This window comes from Sturnus vulgaris, chromosome 1, assembly GCF_052056855.1.
Source record: "Sturnus vulgaris isolate bStuVul1 chromosome 1, bStuVul1.hap1, whole genome shotgun sequence".
In the NCBI taxonomy this organism is placed as follows: domain Eukaryota; kingdom Metazoa; phylum Chordata; class Aves; order Passeriformes; family Sturnidae; genus Sturnus; species Sturnus vulgaris.
The window spans coordinates 134,180,589-134,198,801 of NC_142243.1; the positions used below are offsets into that span (position 1 = coordinate 134,180,589).

The 18,213-nt window shown below is 39.4% G+C and overlaps 1 protein-coding gene across 1 annotated transcript in view; it reads left to right on the forward strand.

Moving 5' to 3' along the window:
• The window catches only part of CPQ (carboxypeptidase Q), a 141,998-nt gene that overhangs the window by 13,412 nt on the left and 110,373 nt on the right, over nt 1-18,213 (forward strand). The window contains exons 2-3 of the mRNA XM_014879795.2: nt 4,625-5,084; nt 15,941-16,148. Of these exons, the coding sequence (XP_014735281.1) occupies nt 4,658-5,084; nt 15,941-16,148 (635 nt within the window). The 5' untranslated portion in view covers nt 4,625-4,657. The remainder of the gene's footprint in view (nt 1-4,624; nt 5,085-15,940; nt 16,149-18,213) is intronic.

The following is an 18,213-nucleotide window of genomic DNA, read 5'->3' on the forward strand; positions in this document are numbered from 1 at the left end:
TATGATTGGATGCCCTCCTTCTGCTTCATGAACAATAAAACACATTGAACAATTTTGACTGTTGTGGTTTTTTTTATTAATTTGGCTGGCATTGTGAGGTTCATTTGCTGAGTCTTAACTTGTTAGATGGGGAAAAATAAGTAATCTCCTTTGCTAGATGATTCACTGGGGTGATAAAGTTGCAGAGACTTGGAAAACAGGTGTGTGATTCTTTCCCTGGATTAGCAGTGAAGTGATTCCTGTATTGCAGTCTGAGTATGATGTTATTTTACCCAGCAGGGAAATATTTCAGATAGCTGCTTTTGAACAGATTATGCTGGAGTATTCAAGGAAAGTACAATAAATTACTTTTTTTTTTTTTTTTTTTTTTTTTTTTTTTTTTTTTTTTTTTGTGTGTGTGTGTGTGTGTGTGTATGTGTTCTTGACTTGGGTTTGAATTCAGTTATATTCCTCTTAAAATGCCTTGGCAGGCAGTGAAATGTTGTGCAACACAGAAGTATGTTACATCCACAAAAGTTGTGGAGACACGTCTGTTCTCAGTGTTCAGTGGGAAATTCCTGGAAGAAGTATATATCTCAAATGCAGATCCTCTGGAGCAGCCTTTGGAGTGAGGATGCTGCTGGTTTTGAATGAGGCTAGGAAGAACAAAGAAAGCATTTCTTATTTAAGGGAAATGTGATAACTGCAGTTGCATCTATCCATTGAAAAAAATGCATGGAGTTGGTACCTGGGGGCTCTTTGAGGTTGCCATTGCTGTTTAAATAATCCCTCTGTGTCTTTTGTGTAACAGCTAAGTGTATCTGCTTTTTCTGGTAGGTTTTGCAAGCCCTTAAACAAACAAACCTCCAAACATGAAGTTTTTGAAACTAAGTGTACAAAATTATTCTTACTCCATTCAGCACCAAGCCATTATCTTGCTGGCTTCTTTGTGCGTGATGAACTTGGCAAAAATCAGGGAACCAGCATGGTCATCCTGAGAAAATGACTGATGTCTAGAAGAGGATGTCAAAGAGCATGTAATTAACTGGTTAAGGGAAAGTACATGGAGAAAGTGCTGAGCATAGTAATAAAAATACACCAATACCCTCTGTGTAGTATAACCACAAATAAACAGTAACTCAGACTATAAAAGGCATTTTGCAGTTCTCATGCAGTGTCCTGAGATAACCCGAGTCTTCTGCTCCTGGTTGTGTAAGACCTTTGCCCTGCCAGTCTCAAGAAATCTCTCTGCTAGATTTATCATTCACTGATGAAATCAATGATGATTTCATGTTGTTTGGTAAAAATGATGCTTCACTGTGAAGAACTTGTTACTTCCTTGATCTCAAACTTAGGGAACATTTGCATAGTTAAGGAGAATACCTTAGTATTCCTCTACTGCTAAAGTTACTGTTTAAATTGTTGTTTGTGAAAAGACCCATAAAGGCCTATGGAATGCTGACAGTTTGTGTTGGTTGTCACATGAGCTATGATTGACTCCAAAATGATTATGTGAGTGGTTTTTGTGGGTATTGGGGTGTTTTTTATTTGTTTGTTTCTGAATTCTGGTGGTTTATGGATCCTAGAAATGTTGCTAATACTTTGACTCTTTCTGTGTCTTATTTCTGCACTGCACAGCCAGTGTTTAACATGGCATCTTATGGGTGCATGCCTGGTGGATTATCTCCCCTTTTTGGGAGCTGATTCAGAAGCTCTCATGAATGTTGTGGGATGCCTCTTCTGTTTCTGTTGACAAATCTATGCTTCTAAGTGCCTGCACAGTAATATTTACAACATGGGGGTTAAATCAAGAATAAAGAGGTCTGTGTGCAGTTGCAGGGCTGTGATCTTGTTGGGATCATGGAGATGTGGAGGGATAGCTCACATGACTGAAATGCTGCAGTGGATTGATAGATGCCCTTTAGGAAGGACAGACTGGAAAGGAGAGGAGATGGAGTTGCCCTTTATGTGGGAGGATAGCTGTAGTGCTTGGAGTTCTGCCTGGGGATGGATGATGAACCAACAGAGAGCCTGTGGATAAGGATTACTGAAGAGCAGACTGGTATGGGTGACTGTAGCAGCTGTGTATTATAAGCCACTTGATCAGGAGGAACAAGTAAATGAGGCCTTAAGAGCTGGAAGTAGCTTCTCATTCACAGGCTCTGCTGTTCATGGTGTACTTCAGCCATCCCAGTATCTGCTCGAGGGTCATCACAGCAGACTATAAGCACTCCAGGAGGTGCCTGACACAGGTTATAGAGAAGCCATCAAGGAGGGATGGTATGAGGGACTTCACACAAACAAAGAAAGGCTGGTTGTGATATGAAGGTCAAAGGCAGCCTTGGCTACAGTGTCCATGAGGTAATGGAGTTCAGCATCCTAGGAGCAGGTCAAAAAGCAAGATCACAGCACCAGACTTCAGGAGACAAGACTTTGAGCTCTTCAAAGATCTGCTTGGTATAAGTCCTGTGGAATAAAGCCCTGAAAGAAGGAAGAGGATCCAAAGAAAGCTTGTTAATATTCTAGCATGGTTTATGGTAACTAAGTACCAGATGGTAACTAAATACCATGTAGACACACACTTCCTGCTCCCAGCCCTCAGTGATATAAGGAGGAGACACAGAAGAAGAGGTACTGTCATGGTTTGACACTGGCCAAATGCCAGGCACCCACGAGAGTCACTTGCTCACCTTCCCCTACCACAGCTGGGCAGAGGAGGGAAAAAGAAATAAATGTTTCATGAGTGAGATAAGGACTGGGAGAAATAGTTCAAGGGCAAAACAGGCTCAACTTAAATTGCAAAGTGAATTTTATTACTAACAGAATCAGAGGAGGATAATGAGAAGTCAAATAAGCCCTTAAAGCACCTTTTATTCCCCAACCCCTCCCTCCTTCCCACTGAGCACAGGGAGACAGGGCATGGGGGTTTTGCTCAGTTCATCACTGAAATTTTCTTCCACTGCTCTGGGAGAAGAGTCCTTCCTCTGTGAGGCCGTGGGGTCCCTCCCACAGGAGACAATTCTCCGTGAACTTCTCCAGTGTGGGTCCAATCTCAAGAACAGCAGCCAAAGCACACCTGCTGCAGCGTGAGTCCCTCCCAGGGGCACACAGTCCTCCCAAAACTGCTGCAACGTGGGCCTGTCTTTCCATGGGGTGCAGTCCTCCAAGGACAGGCTGCTCCAGCCTGGAGGTCTTCCACTGGATCACAGCCTCCTCCAGGCATCCACCTGCTGTGGCATGGGCACCTTCCTCATGGGCTGTGGGTGGATCTCTGCATCCCTGGATCCCCATGGCTGCAGGGGCACAGCTGCTTCACCATGGTCTCACCATGGCCTGCAGAGGAATCTCAGCTCCAGTACATGGAGCACCTCCTGTCCTCCTTCTCCACTGACCTTGGTGTTGCCATGTTGTTTCCCTCACATGTTCTCACCTCCTTCTCCTCTCTGATTAGGAAAAAAACCTGTGACTTTGTTTTGATTTTCTTTTTAAGTATATCATCACAGAGGTGTTACCAGCCTCTCTCATTAGCTCAGTTTTGGCCAGCAGCATGTCCATAATCAGTGCCAGCAGGGATTGGCTCTGCTGGACATGGAAGCTTCCAGCAGCTTCCCACAGGAGACATCTTTGTGGCTCCCCCCTGCTGTCAAAAACCAGGCTGTGCCAAGCCAATACAGGTTTAAAAATTTAGGGTTCAGATAAGAACAGTTTAGTAGATCAAAAGAAGTAAAGTGCTCTAATAATAATGATGATGATAATAATAATAAAAATATGAATAAAACCCAAGATAAACAAGTGATGCACAATGCAATTGCTTACCACCTGCTGATCAATGCCCAGCCTTTCCCTGAGAAGTGATCAGCCCCTTCCAGTCAACTCCCCCAGTCTGTGTACTCAACTTGGTATGGAATATCCCTTTGGTCAATGTAAGTCAGTTGTCCTGGCTGTGCTCCCTCCCAGCTTCTTGTGCAGCTCCCCATTCACAGAGCATGAGACACTGGAAAGTCCTTGACTTAGGGTAAGCACTACTTAGCAACAACCAAAACATCATTGTGTTATCAGTGTTGTTCTCATGCTGAATCCAAAACACAGCACTGTATCACTTACTAAGCAGAAAATTATCTCTATTCTAGCCAAAACCAGGACACTGGAGGCATTGGATCTACATCTTAAATCTTTTTTAGTACAATGGAAAGTACTTGCCTGATTATGAAGATGGAGATCAGGAAGAACTTTTATTCATGAATGGTTTAAGAAAAGTTTTTGTCTGGATGTTTTGTGTAAAGCCATTTGATTTGGCACTTCTGAAAAGTCCTGCTTGTAACAGAAAGGAAATGCAAAATTCCTCCTGCATGGGAGCAGCCCTGGGTTTTGATTCATTGAATAAAGTGTTTATATAAAGAGATGCAGCATTCTAAGGATATTTCTGAAGACCACAACAGAGATGTGTCCAGAGATTTTTCATTTGCTTTCAATAATTCTGTCTTCAAGTTGAGTTTACTTTCCTGCTAGTTCTGATCAAAGCATTTTCATGATAAACTAATTTCATTTAATTTCTGTTTGCCAATCCAAATAACAAAAAGTATTGCTGATAGGTGTATGATTTTTTTAACTTACTTTTTTTTTTTCCTTTTTGCCTCTCCAACAGGCCATCTGTGGAAAAGAAGAAAGAGGAAAAAAAATGAAGTACTTATTCTTAATATTTCTCATGAATTTATTACACCAATATGCTGGGAAATCTTTGAGAAGAGATGGAAGTTCCCTGAAGTCATTTGAAGACATTAAGAATGAGATAGCTGGCTATACTAATATTGCTAAGGCTATTATTGATCTTGCTGTTCATGGAAAGGCTCAGAACAGATCCTATGAAAGATTAGCAGTTTTTGCTGACACCATAGGACCTAGACTCAGTGGTTCAAAAAACTTAGAGGAAGGCATCAAATATATGTTCAATGCTCTGAAGAAAGACGGGCTGGAAAATGTGCATCTGGAGCCTGTGAAAGTACCACACTGGGAAAGAGGAGAAGAGTTTGCAGTGATGCTGGAACCAAGGAATCACAGCATTGCTATTTTGGGACTTGGGAGCAGTATTGCAACTCCTCCAGAAGGTAACTCTTCCTTTTGGAATTTTGGACATGTGACTTGCTTTTTAACACAAACTGTATTGTACCTCCAATAACTTCTCAGTAGTCAAACTATGATTTTCTTCTTCTGTAACAGTTCTGCAAAGCAAGGTGCTATTTTCCTGGGACTTTTCTGTATGGCACAGTTGTGATTGGTACACAGTTTATATTGATACGTTTGGTTAGCCAGACTTGTAAAATTAGAGTTGATTCCTGAACTTTCCATTAAATTTATATCCTTTTTTAAAAACTGCTGAACCTCATTTGCAAAGATTCTGGTCCTCTATTGTGATTGGTAGGAAAGAAGTTCTCCATGGGGTGTCAAGTTGACACGACTTTTCCTTCTCTTCATGTGCCCTGTCTTGCCAGGCTCAGCCCTTCACTCCAGTAAAAAACAAGACAGCAGGAAAAGGAGCTGAGCTTGGAGAGTTCAAGCCCCTCACTCAACAAAGCAGTCAGTATCTGTATGTCCTTCCCTTCCCTTCCCTGCCTCATGCTCACCTTAGAACTTACTTTTGGCATTGTTTACATGCTCTCTTTGTCACTTACCTGTCACTGAACTGGGTGTTGCCTTTTAGATGATAATGTGTGGTATGTTACTCAGGAGCAAGAATAACCATTAGCTGCACTTAACAAGATTCTGGTCTTTTAAACTCCAAAATATTAGATTGCTTACAAACAAAGTGATGTCTAAGATTCTCTACTAATTGATGTGAGGCTTTCAGGATTGTTATTTAAAGGCCAGATGAGAACCTTCTTCTGTGATTGCTCTCCATAAAAAGCAATATACATATTCCTAGACCACTTCAAATGCATTTGTGTTCCTTTATGAGAACATAAATTTAGTTTAGGAAATAAGAGGTAACATGATACACATAATTTTTTTATGAATTGTAAATTTTTGTGATAGTGGGCTTTCTGTTTGAAATGAAACAACATATAAAACTGTTTTGTTTAGAAAAATATATAACCTTTCAAAATGCAAGAAATAAAACTGGGTAATTTAAGATATGCTTGGAATAAATCATACTTGGTTTGCAAAATTGCTGCTGTGAATTTTACTTGGGATAGTTTTGTCATATTGAGGTAATGATATGCCTAAAATGCAAAGCAACTAGAACCATTACTATCTGTTTGCCCCATGATATATGCACAGTTTAGTGCTTTGATAGGAGAAAATTTAGAGTAAGTTTTAAGCCTACAACTATTTTGTATCCTTTCCAGTCCTATTCCAAGCTTCCTAAAAATTAAGCTAAAATTAAAAGGTCTTTTTTCATGTTTAGCAGGTGTTGCTCAACCTGAAAAGAGAACCTGCAATTTAATTTTGGCAAATATCTTTACATCCCGAAAAGCCTGTTTTTCACTTCTCTTTATTAGTTTTGTAGTTATTTGCACTTGCCTGGTTTTACTACTAGGTTTGCCTTTTTTTTCAGTAATGTACTAAATTTACATGTTAAAAATACTCACAGAGGCTAATTATGTCCTTCTTTTAACCTGTAAAAATCCTATATCTGGAAAGATATTAATGTATTATACAGTGCTGGTCTATCCTGAGGAATGTTCAAAACCCCCACATTATTCTTTTTCACAATTTCACTTTCCTCCAAGATCTACCATGTTCTGAAGAGATTGGTGCTAGGAGACTTTATGACAATGAGATCTCTCACAAAAGAGTGGGCCATTTCTCACACTTTGCGGAATAATTTTGATTAAATTACTTACCTTCTGACGCTCCTACCATTTGTGCCTGTTCTGATTTCTGCTGGTCTCATCTCGCTCTCTGCAAACTGTGACAGGTTTTTGTGCTTGAGAAGGTTGTGTGGGGTAGCTGGTCCCTGGTGGGCACTTGGCTCTTGTTCTTCCCATCACTGGTCCATCCTCCTGGCTGACGGAAATGTCTGGTAAGAGCTGCTCGTCACCAGCCTCTGCGGGCCAGAGAATCAGAAGGTGTGCTGTTGGGAAAAGTGCCTGTCCTAAAACTTCCACTTATACCGAGCATGGAATAAAAAATATGTAGTTAGACTATTAAAACCACTGCCTTATCACTTCTGAGGATTGTCACAGTGCCTTATTCCTAAGAAAAAGGGATAGAAGACTGCCCTAAATCATATCAGAAATATTTGAACAATTTCCCTCGGTGAAGGATTATCAGCAGTTCTGATGCACCTTGTTTTAGCCACATAGTGGTAGGAGTATAAGTCATCTTGTAATCAAAATAATGCAACTCAATATGAGATGCCTGGTGCCAATTATCCTGTCGTTACAGTACTCTTGTTACATGGGATCAGGCTAGGGAGATCTACTGCTGCTGTGCTGAGCTTTGGCAGAGGGATGTTTTAAAAGCTGAAGACTGTCCTTCAGATGTGGGCTCTATGATGATTCTTTGGTTCCTTCACAGCTGCCTCTAAAGTGGACTGTGCAAATCATTCCTGAAGTTGTTTGCTTTTAGCTTGATAGTTAGTGCATGTTTAAAGTCAGTGTTCCTATCAGAATATGTTTCAGACCCCTCAGTTTACAAACCACTGTCTCGGTACATCCCAGACTGATCCCTTCCTTGACACTACTGATGTCTGCTTACAGACAGACAGCACAGGTTGGATTTCTTGTCTTTTAAGGTCTAGGAATGGAGTTAAGATGAGAAGGGCTGACGCCCCCATCCCAGCAGGAGGTACAGGAGACGATTTCTTGCTTTTTCATCTTCTCAGTTATGTCTTGTATTCCTCTCTTCCCATGAATTGGCCCCAGGCTTGTGAGTCATGAAGCTAAGAAAATAGGAGACATTGGCAGAAATTTAAAACTTGGTGCTGGACTTGGTCGCCTTTGGTTCCCTCTGAGCTCCTCCTGAAGCTCAGTACCCCAAGCAAGTGCTCTGGAGGGCTCTTCATTAACATGGCAATAGCCTAACACAATTAGAAATTTGACTTTGGATGTTGGAAATTCAGGGTTTATTTTCCCTTCTGTCCATGGAAATTCAAACCAGTGTTTCCTAAGAGTGACCCAATGGCTAGAGCACATGCTGAGGTTGGTTACTTTCCATTTCAGCATACACCATGCAAGTGTGGAAAAAATCTGCAACCCTTCAGGGCAGGAGCAGGAAGCCCTAAATAGTAGCAGTATTTTTAGCTGTGAAGTCCAAGCCAGTCCAGGATAGCAGGAGTATCTCTTCCTGCAGGTCTTCTAACTCATGCCTATGGCATTGAAACCCTGTTGGGATGTGCACAGAGCTTTCCTCATTTATTTGATTTTATGATATTTGCCCACTTTGGCTCGGATACAGAACAGTTGGATGATGTGCAGGAGGCTTTTCAGTACCTTGTGATCTTGTGGATAAAATCCTACTTTCTTCTTCATGACTGGGAAATACGCCAAGATGTCAAGTTCCCAGATTCCATCTGATTTACACAGCAAAAAAAGAGAGTACAGAAAAGGTTAGATTTTTCTATTGAAGAGGAAAAACTCCCAACAGTCTCACTCTCTAACTGTATTCCAAGATATGAAGGTGTTGGGTCAAAGAGAAAGTTTTCCCTTCCTTTGATCTCCTTACAAGGAGAGAGTAACTTCACTGCCCACTTTAGTGACAGGGAGAGAAAGAAACATGAAACAGAGTGACCTGGATTTCCAGAAATCAGCAGGGACTGAAAATGGTCATTACCTTGAAGAAATAGATTCCTAGGTAAACAAACAGGATTGAATGTTAGAAAGTACTCAGTTTTGGGAGCTGGAAAACTGGAGTTTTACCATATTTAGTCAATGTCCTTGTCTCATTTTCAGTGTTTCAACATTGGCAAAACATATATATATAGAGAGAGAGAGAGAGTCTGTGTTGATTTCTGGTCATGCTGATTATATCCCCAAATTTGAGGAAAATAGATATAATTGCTGCTTTGAGAATCCCATAATTGAAGGAGAGTAGTCATTTAGCAGATGTTTGACCATAAAGTATCAAAGAATTCATTTTTTTGCATGTGTTTTAAAGTACACTTTTTTTACCCTGATGGGTGACCATACCCTTTAATTTTAAAGAAATACTGACAAGTAGAACCAACTTCAGAGCAGCCTGCCCTGAAATGTCTCCTCAAAAAAAGGAACAGTCTCTGGTTTTTTTACATACTGCTGTTTGCAGCAAAACTGAAATAATATAAATATGAAGATGATGCCTTGGCAGACTTTTTCCTAGTTTTTGTGTTCAAGTCATGGTTTGTTTTGTTTGTTTTTGTTTAACTGTCAACATTTGATCCAGCTATGCTCTTATAGAAGGTGATAGGAGCTTTGCAATTAGATAATATGAAAATAGTTCCAGCCTGTTGTGTATAAAACGGGGATAATGCATGTTGTCTTGAAGTTGTTGGTGTGGGCTGTTTCTGTAGGTTCACCGTTTTATTAAACCAGGGATGTTGCTGAAAGAAGTGGTCTGGCTCCAGTCCTGGCTGATGCATTTTGTCCCCAGTGTTGGCCCTCCTCTTTTATATCTCAGTGGTGAAATGGATTAGGGAATTCAACTAGATAAATAAAAGCCCAACAAAAAAGTTATTTTTAATGTATATCAGAGGATTTACCCTTGAGTTGCCAGCATCTTGGATAACCACTGGTCTTCTGGAAGAAAAGTGAAGCTTCTGGAGGGATTTTGGTACTCCTTTGATGAGGGTTTCAGTGCTGAGAACCAGTGTTGGAGAGAGTTGTAGGCATGAGAGGACAGTGCACAGCAAAACCCTCTGTCTTCACTTGATTCCTCTTTTTTCATGTGTGAGGAGCTATTGATCCACATCTTGAGACTATGTGCCTCAGTATTGTGTGCCTGGATTGTTTACTATTGCTTAGAGCAGCGCTGCTTGTTGTCTGGTAATTATGCTGCTGGATTTTTTGGAACATAAAAGGTGACATCCGTGAAGGACATCAGACTGTGGTGTTCAGTGGCCCAGCATCTGGGCTAAAAGTTAGTGCAGTAGCATTTCAAAGATTTAGAGAGTAGAAGTAGCTGCGTGGTGCTTTGAGGTGGCCATGCTGAATGGGGAGAACATGGGTTCCACTTACTACTTTAAACCAATGTTCAAGTGAACTGTGTGGATTGCCAATGGCAAAAAATGGAATTTTCTGGTTTTGTCCTTTTGAAGTGTCACTGAGTTGAGGGTGGTTGCCTCAAGAATGTTAAGGCCAGGCTGAAGCTATTGAAGGCAGAATTTGAATATGATTTTCTGCATGTGTGGGGTATGCAGACATGGCTGGATGGCACCATTACCTTCATCCCAAGGGATAGCTGACACTGCTGGCACCTTTGACTCACTGAGGAGGGAATGGTTGTCCTCAGCACTTCCTGCCTCCAGCACCTGTGTTCTCAGAAACTGATTTTTGTGGGTCTTGGTTTTGGGTGTCTCATTCTCCCTATACACTGCATAGCAAGCCTGTGCTCTGTCCAGGGCTGCTCCTGGGAGAACCTAACCTGTTGCCTCACTCTTTTGGCATCCAAGGCTTTGTGCTGGGGGTTGGGACCAACCCATTTTCTCCTAGGATTTTTGCTGCACAATAAGCTACATGTTATTGAAACCAAACTGTTCTAAAGAGATGCAGTACTTGCTGGAAATTTTAAGTAATATTTGTCAAAAAAGCATTATATAATGTTTTTTTTCTCTGTATTCTTAAGGAATGGTACAATATGTTTAGTCTCTGTGCAATGCATCAGAGTTGAATAGCCTCATATCCTTTTTTATAACTGTCCTATGTAATTTTATTTTCATGAAGTAATTCTCTTTGCTGTTCTACAGAGTAGGAAGGTCACATTTTCTAGGAGTATTATTCATATTTTAAAAATTTCTTCTTCCTGATAAAACCCTCTTCTTCATTTCACAGTTCCCCTAAAATATTTAATATTTTCTTCATATTATAATTCTTATATTATTACATATTTATATGTGTTGACAGAGCAAATGTGTTTCTAGGTGTTAGAATATTTTAAATTATCAGTACATGCTAATAATTTTTGAGTGAGAAAAAAAATGTGATGATATTAGTCTTTCATTTGCTTCAGCTTGACACGAAGCCTTAATTAGATGAGGTCATTAGAGACAAAGAATTTGGGTTTGTTTTTCTAAAAATCTAGTTGAAGTTTGTGAAGCATTGCAGGAAAGCTGAACTAATTACTAGAGAGTTAGAAAGCAACGTGTTTTTAAGAGAGGTATGATAGAAGTTAAAGAGGAGGGTGTTTTCTGAGCTGATTTTAGAGGACATTGAACTTAAAGAAGGATTTAGTGCCAAGTCTCTAATCTTATTTAGCTTTCAAGAATATATTTGCATTTTCCCTCCATTCCCCAAGACCTTCTTTCCTTTGACCTGTCCGAACAACTACCTTATCTCCAGACATATTTATCTACCTTTGTATTGCATGACCCATGCAAAAAATTTCTAGGTTCTCTGTAACTCCGTGAAAGAAAGTACCTTGCAGATGGGCACAAGGCAGTGCTTGTGTGCTGTGTCTGAAGGAAGCAGCAGCATGGTACTTTCAATCTGGAGAGGTGATAAGTCTGAAGGACAATGGGAATAGCCAGACTAAGGTAAGAAAAGCTTGGGGCTACTGCTTGCATCTGTTTATGGTCAGCAGAGAATACAGTATACCTTGATGAAGCAGCTTCTGGGCTAAATTAGCTTTATGGGGAGAGCTGAAATAGAAACAGAGAAATCTGGGATGTTGCAGGAGGTGAGGCATGAGGGTAGCCTGACATGGCTGGTCTGTGAGGGATCACCACATGGGTTTCAGGCACTGTGATTGGGATGTGTTGTTGCTCCTGCTCTCCCATGGGGAGCTGTCTCGATTTCCTGTCCTGATGTCCTGCTGCCTGGTTCTGATGAACGGGGAGGTGACATCCTGTCTCCTTCTTGCTGTCATGACTACAGAGGCCAGGATGTTTCAGATACATCTCTTCCAGTTTCAAAATTTTCACTGTTATCAGAACAATTAGATGTGGTGTTGTTTTGTGCTGGTATTTCTTTTCCAGCCTTGTCTTGTCTAGGCTTAAAATTACTGTATTTTAACTGTTTTAAGCAAAAATTGCCTTGCCCATCAGCTTATTTATTTGACAGTGGCAGCTTCAGTGCATGTGAATCACTAACATCACTGTCCCACAGTGTAACTTGTAGAAGAAATCATAATTCTTACTTCAGTGTGATAGTGTGAAGTAAATGAAGTTTAGGAGATCCATAAGAGTGAGTTGTTTGCTTGCTGCTATTGAAAATAATTTATTGTCAAATTAATGTTGACTGCATTTGGCTTTGTAACTGAATCTCCAAGGTACTGATGCTATTACATGGATGACAAAAGTGAGAATGGGGGAAAAAAAAAGAGAGTAAGGCCATAGTTAAGTAATGAGGAAACTGGTATCCAATAAGATTAAACAGTATGCAAATATACCATTTAATTCTTTCTGGGTTTACTAAATCCTTTTAATATAGTAATAAATTGTAACTAACTTGATTGAATTTCTGTGTGTTTGTGAATAGAGTGTTTCTGGGATAGTGACAAATAAAAATGTATTCTGTATGAAATTTCATTGATGTTTTAATGAAGATTCACCAGTTTTAAAAATCTGATAATAGAGTGGATTTTCCTTTTTTTCTTTCTATCTCTAGATACTTAAATGACTTAAATATTAGCTAAAGTTAATCTTGGGGAAAAGTTATCTTGTGAGGAATCTCTTTCAGACTAATCTACTTCTTGCATCATTGCTGGCAGGTAAACAGCTGTGAGGAGATGATCAGACTTCTATACAGCAGTGTTACACACAGCTGATGTATTGGTGCTTTTATATATATATGTGTGTGTGTAAATATATATACATAATTAGTCTTGTATTCATCCTGACTGTGACCGATTTTAGAGTACTAATGCATGCCATACCACTTATGTCAACTGGTCATCAAAGTTGTGACATATTCAAGTTTTGAGATAGAAACATATATTTCTGTGTATAGACGATTTTGTAAAATATAATTTTGTTGGTAAGTGAAAATTTTCCTGCTTGTTCCCACCCTGAACACCCTTCCTGTACCTTAATTCTCAGAAAGAATGGAGTACAATTTGCTGTTTAATGCGAGAAATGAGAGGAAACCCATTGTACTACCCAGATTCTTTTGCTCACTCACCCAACCCAACAATGTGTTTCATATGATGAGATCAAATAAATAGTCTTCAGCTTTATACACTCAGCCAAGTTTATCATGTTTGTAATGCTGCTTTCTATGGTTCATGCCCTCTACTTAGCTAATTCTCCAAATACTCTGTATTCATCTCTTGAACTGAGTGTTATAATCTTTATATCTTGCTTAAGTAAGCAGGCAACCTGTCTCCCTCCTTACATGGGGTTTCTAAAGAATTCTGTTCAATAACATACAGCCAATAATATAATGATAGGTGTCAGGAAGAGAGACAATACCTCTCAACATGGGAAGCAGAGCCATGAGACACTGAATTGGGAGGAGATGCTAGGGTGGGTTTCTATTAGTCTGCTTAAAGGCTCAGGAAGGTGAGACATTTCCAATTTCTAAAGGAAATAACTCATTCTCCTTAAACAGGTAGACTGTTGGGGGTTTTGTTTCATTTCTCCTTTTGCACAGAAGGTTTAAGGGTGGTTTGTGTATGTGTATCCACATATTTGTTTCAGATAAACATTGCTCTTGTCACTTCAGTCGAAGAATCTGAAATGATAGGAAATGACACTAAAATGCAAAGAAGTAATTGATCTAGTCAGAAGCTAGGCAAGAGCGAAGTTTTACATTGTTACAGAAAGCACTGTAATTCATGCTTTATGTATACCATGCTGCCATTAAGTTAAACTAGCAGAGAGAACATTTATTTTGTTTTGTTTTATTAAAGGATGGCTTTATTTAGCTTCTTTGGGGACATTCAGAGGTACTGAGCTAGAGTTTGTGACTCCGTGTTCTTTCCCTTAGCTTTCCTTTAGCACAAATTCCCAGTAATTTTCACTGTACAAACTCCTGATGCCTGTCATTGAGGAAGGGCCATAAATGTATTTCATCATCATATTTCTTAGGAATTATAGTTGCTAGCTGTCTGTAGCTTTCTTAAAAAACTTTCCAGAAATGTTTGTTCATGTATTCAGTAATGCCCAGGAGAGTTACACTCCTTGTTTCCCTTGACAAACAGTCACCAATACATGTGTCCTTCCAGTGCCTGCTGCATGATCCAAGTGGACCACTGGGGAAAGACAATATAAAATAGAAATTGCAGTATCAGCCTACTGAGACCACAACTCCTCTTGTGGAAAATGAAATTTTGCAGATACCTGGCTTAATTTCCAGTGGCATGGTTTCATACCCAAAATTATCCTTTTGCTGGGATGTTCCTTAGCTAGGTGGCTGAACCTGCCATTAATTACAAGCAGCTGGAGTCTGCTAGTATGCTCACCTGCCTGCCAACAGCAGCTGGTAATATGTGAAGGTGATTCTTCGGTTTGCCTCCCTAAAACATTGCCAGGTTAAAGTAAGAATCTGAATAGTTAACATTTTTATGCCTCTCACACTAGGTTATTTTTGTAGCTAAAACTCACTTTTGTTGTAGCAGTAAATGTCTGTTAAACTCTTAGTGGTACATTCTAAATGAAACCAAATTTCTGTGGAATGATTTCTTTAAGGTTTTGAAGTGTAGTATCATCTTTAAAAAGCCATGAGCCTGGGCATACTGATGCTGGGAGACCTATTTCCTTCCTATTTTTTTAAGAGTTTTTCTTGTTTATTGTGGTAAAAACATGATGGTTTCAGTTTATTCAGACAAATCCTTGCTATAGGATTTGTTCTTAGTTTCAGTTTCCATTGATGTATTTTGTGACTCTTAGGTGAAATGTACAATACTAAAACTTCAGACATCCATTACTTCTTCTGTATTTAGAAGCAAATTACCAGCCCATGTTGTTAAGCAGTCTTTACTTATCTCTTTAACCAATTAAGAAAATTAAATTTTAAGCATTGTGATCATTTTAATGAATTACGTCTCAAATACTGTGAAATACAGTTCCTCAATTAATGTCCTTAAAAGTAAGAAGGATTCTCTGTCTTATCTATAACATTTTTTGTTTTTTCAAGTAAGATAATACAGCAGTTTAAAACTATTCCAAGTATTAAAAACAAAGATCTGGGTGGAATCTAACTTGCCATGTGTGAATAGTCCTGCACAAGAACCTGCCTGTGTTTTCTGTATCATGAACTGGGAAATGTGGGTTCCTGGAAAAAGTCCCAGAAGGAGATCCAATAGAACTGCTATATTCACCTGGCTTAAATATGAAAATGATATTGTTATTATTATTATTATTATTAAGCCTATTACAAAATTTGTTGACGCTGCAGAGCTTTAATTTAATTTCATTTATGGATTAAATAATTATATAGGAGTTACAGTCCAAAAATATGGGCTTCCAGCTGTCTTATATTAAACTGAGTTGTTTAGCAACATATCAAAACATTTCCATGGAAAGATTGCTATCTTTTTTTTAATTAATCCCATAGGCAGCTTTTACAAATGTTTTTGTACTATAAATGATTACAATGAGGCATGAAAGCATATGCAGAGAACAAAATTCCCCAATCTTGCCCTTCAAGTTATGTTTTAATACCAACCTGATAGCATGGTTTACAGAGGTGTGTTACTTGATCATGGTCCTATCACATCTATTTTGTACCAATCCCTGATGAAACATTTCATATAGTCTTCCTTTTTCAGGAGAAAACCTAATGCTGATTTCTTGAGTTCTGCACAGCCCATGCTTTTCTGTCTGTTAGAAGTGGCCATAGGAGAGCTATAGTAAAGCATTGCTAAAACCACTCTTAATGTTTTCTTTCAGGAATTACAGCAGAAGTCATAGTTGTAGCCTCATTTGATGAACTGCACAAACGAGCTCAGGAGGCCAAGGGGAAGATTGTTGTCTACAATGAACCTTTCATCAGTTATGGTGAAACTGTCCAATACAGGTTACAGGGAGCAGTGGAAGCTGCTAAAGTTGGAGCAGTGGCATCCCTCATTAGGTCTATTGCTTCTTTTTCTATTCACAGGTAAGAATTTTTCTCTTTTCTTCCTACAATTCGCATTTCAATATTAGCTGAAATGTCATTTCTGGGCAGGCATTTTTGTTCTCTATGTCTTAAACATTGCCAGTTACGAGTGGGTGTTTGGTTTCGAAACTATTGGCTTCACAACAGTTCTTTTCCCCCGTGCTTTGTCATTCTTTCAGAATGTTTTCTTATTTTTTTTGTTCTTGATCCAAGATTTGTATGATATTTAAAGAACTTTCTGCATTCTCAAGGCTGCCATAAATATTCTGAGAAGAACCAAAGCCAAATGTCTTTGGTAGCAACAGGCTGTCAGTGATGATTTGAACTGATCATTCTGTGTGTTTGACTAGAATGTCTGTGTACAGTTTTCAATGTATTGTTAATTCTCCTAGCATATGAGGCTGACTTGTACTAGATGAATGAGTAGTCTGCTTTGAACATAATATTTAGAACACTTCACCAGCAAGGTTTGTAATTCTCACACTGCTTTTTAAGTAAGGTATGTGGAAATAATGATTTTTTTTTTAAATGGAAATATTTTTAGATTTCTTAGTACATTATTTGTTTATCCCTGTAGTGTTACATTACTGAAATTATATATTTTAATCTTCTGGTTGGTAACAGAATTCCTTTTTTATCTGGGAGTTTTTTCCAACTCTGAAAGCTTACACTTAAAATGCTTATCTATTGTGAAAAAGACTAGTTGAGGCATAGAGAGGAAATGGAGAAGGGTTCAGCCATATAGTGGAAGGCTGACAGATGCACACTGTCCTTTAACACAGTGTTTTTAAAATCTTACTCTGTTACTGGTGACCGTAATGCCTGCAGTGATCTTTGCATAGGAGCCTGCTGGCTGTGATGGGAGTTCTGGTCAGGCCCAGGCAGCAGAGCTGGACTGAGGACTGGGTCAAGACAGGCCCATCTGCCTGCCACCATCCTGTCCCTGAACAGGACTGGCAGGACATATGTGATACCAGACACAAAGCTTGACTGCTTCAACTGTAGAGCTCTGTTAGTAAAATCATTTACATAAGACAACATGAACATTTTATACAAGAGGTGCTATATTTTGTAACATTCTTTATTTGGAAAGTACATGTTTAGAGCAATACAGATTGTTTATTCCTCCCCTAGTTGCCCTCTCAGTAACTTTACCCACAGAGGAGTCATTGGCAGTAGCTAATCGCTCACTGAATTTGTGCCACGACATAACCTAGACTTGTGTTCTGTTTAAGTAACACCGTGGTTTCTTTTTGATCTCTGCGCCTAGGTTTTCTTTCTGCAGAAGTCTAGGTTGGTAGGTGGAAAGCATGATATAGCTTTGAGTCTTTCTTGAGACTGGAACTGGGAAGTGACTTGGGAGGCATTTTGTGGCATGCTTGAATCCACTTCTTCAGAGAGAACATGAGTGGTCACACCTCAGCAATATAAGTATGCAAGCTTCTCCATTTCTAATGCTTCAGAGAATCAGAAAAGTCAGTAAAGCCAACTTTATTGGAACACATGCGGAGTGCTTCTGTAGTTGCTTGGTAGCATTTTTATATGCTTGTCCTGATTTCAGCTGGGACAGAGTTCATTTTCTTAGCAGCTGGTACAGTACAGTGGTTTGGATTCAGCATGAGAACAACACTGATAACACAATGATGTTTTGGTTGTTGCTAAGTAGTGCTTACCCTAAGTCAAGGACTTTCCAGTGTCTCAAGCTCTGTGAATGAAGAGCTGCACAAGAAGCTGAGAGGGAGCACAGCTAGGACAACTGACCTACATTGACCAAAGGGATATTCCATACCATAGGATGTCATGTTCAATATGAAAACTGGGGGGAAGGAGGAGGGGAGCTTGGCTGGAAGGGGCCAATCACTTCTTGGGAACAGGCTGGACATAGGGTGGTGAGCGCTTGCATTGTGCATCAGTTGTTTTTCTTGGGGTTTACTTATTTGCTGTTGTTAGGGGGATTTTTGCAATTAAAATTATATTTTTTAATAATATTTCACTCTTTTTTTTTTCCGTACTGTTTAACTGTTCTCAACAGTCCTCAACCCATGAGCTTTTGTATTTCTTTTTC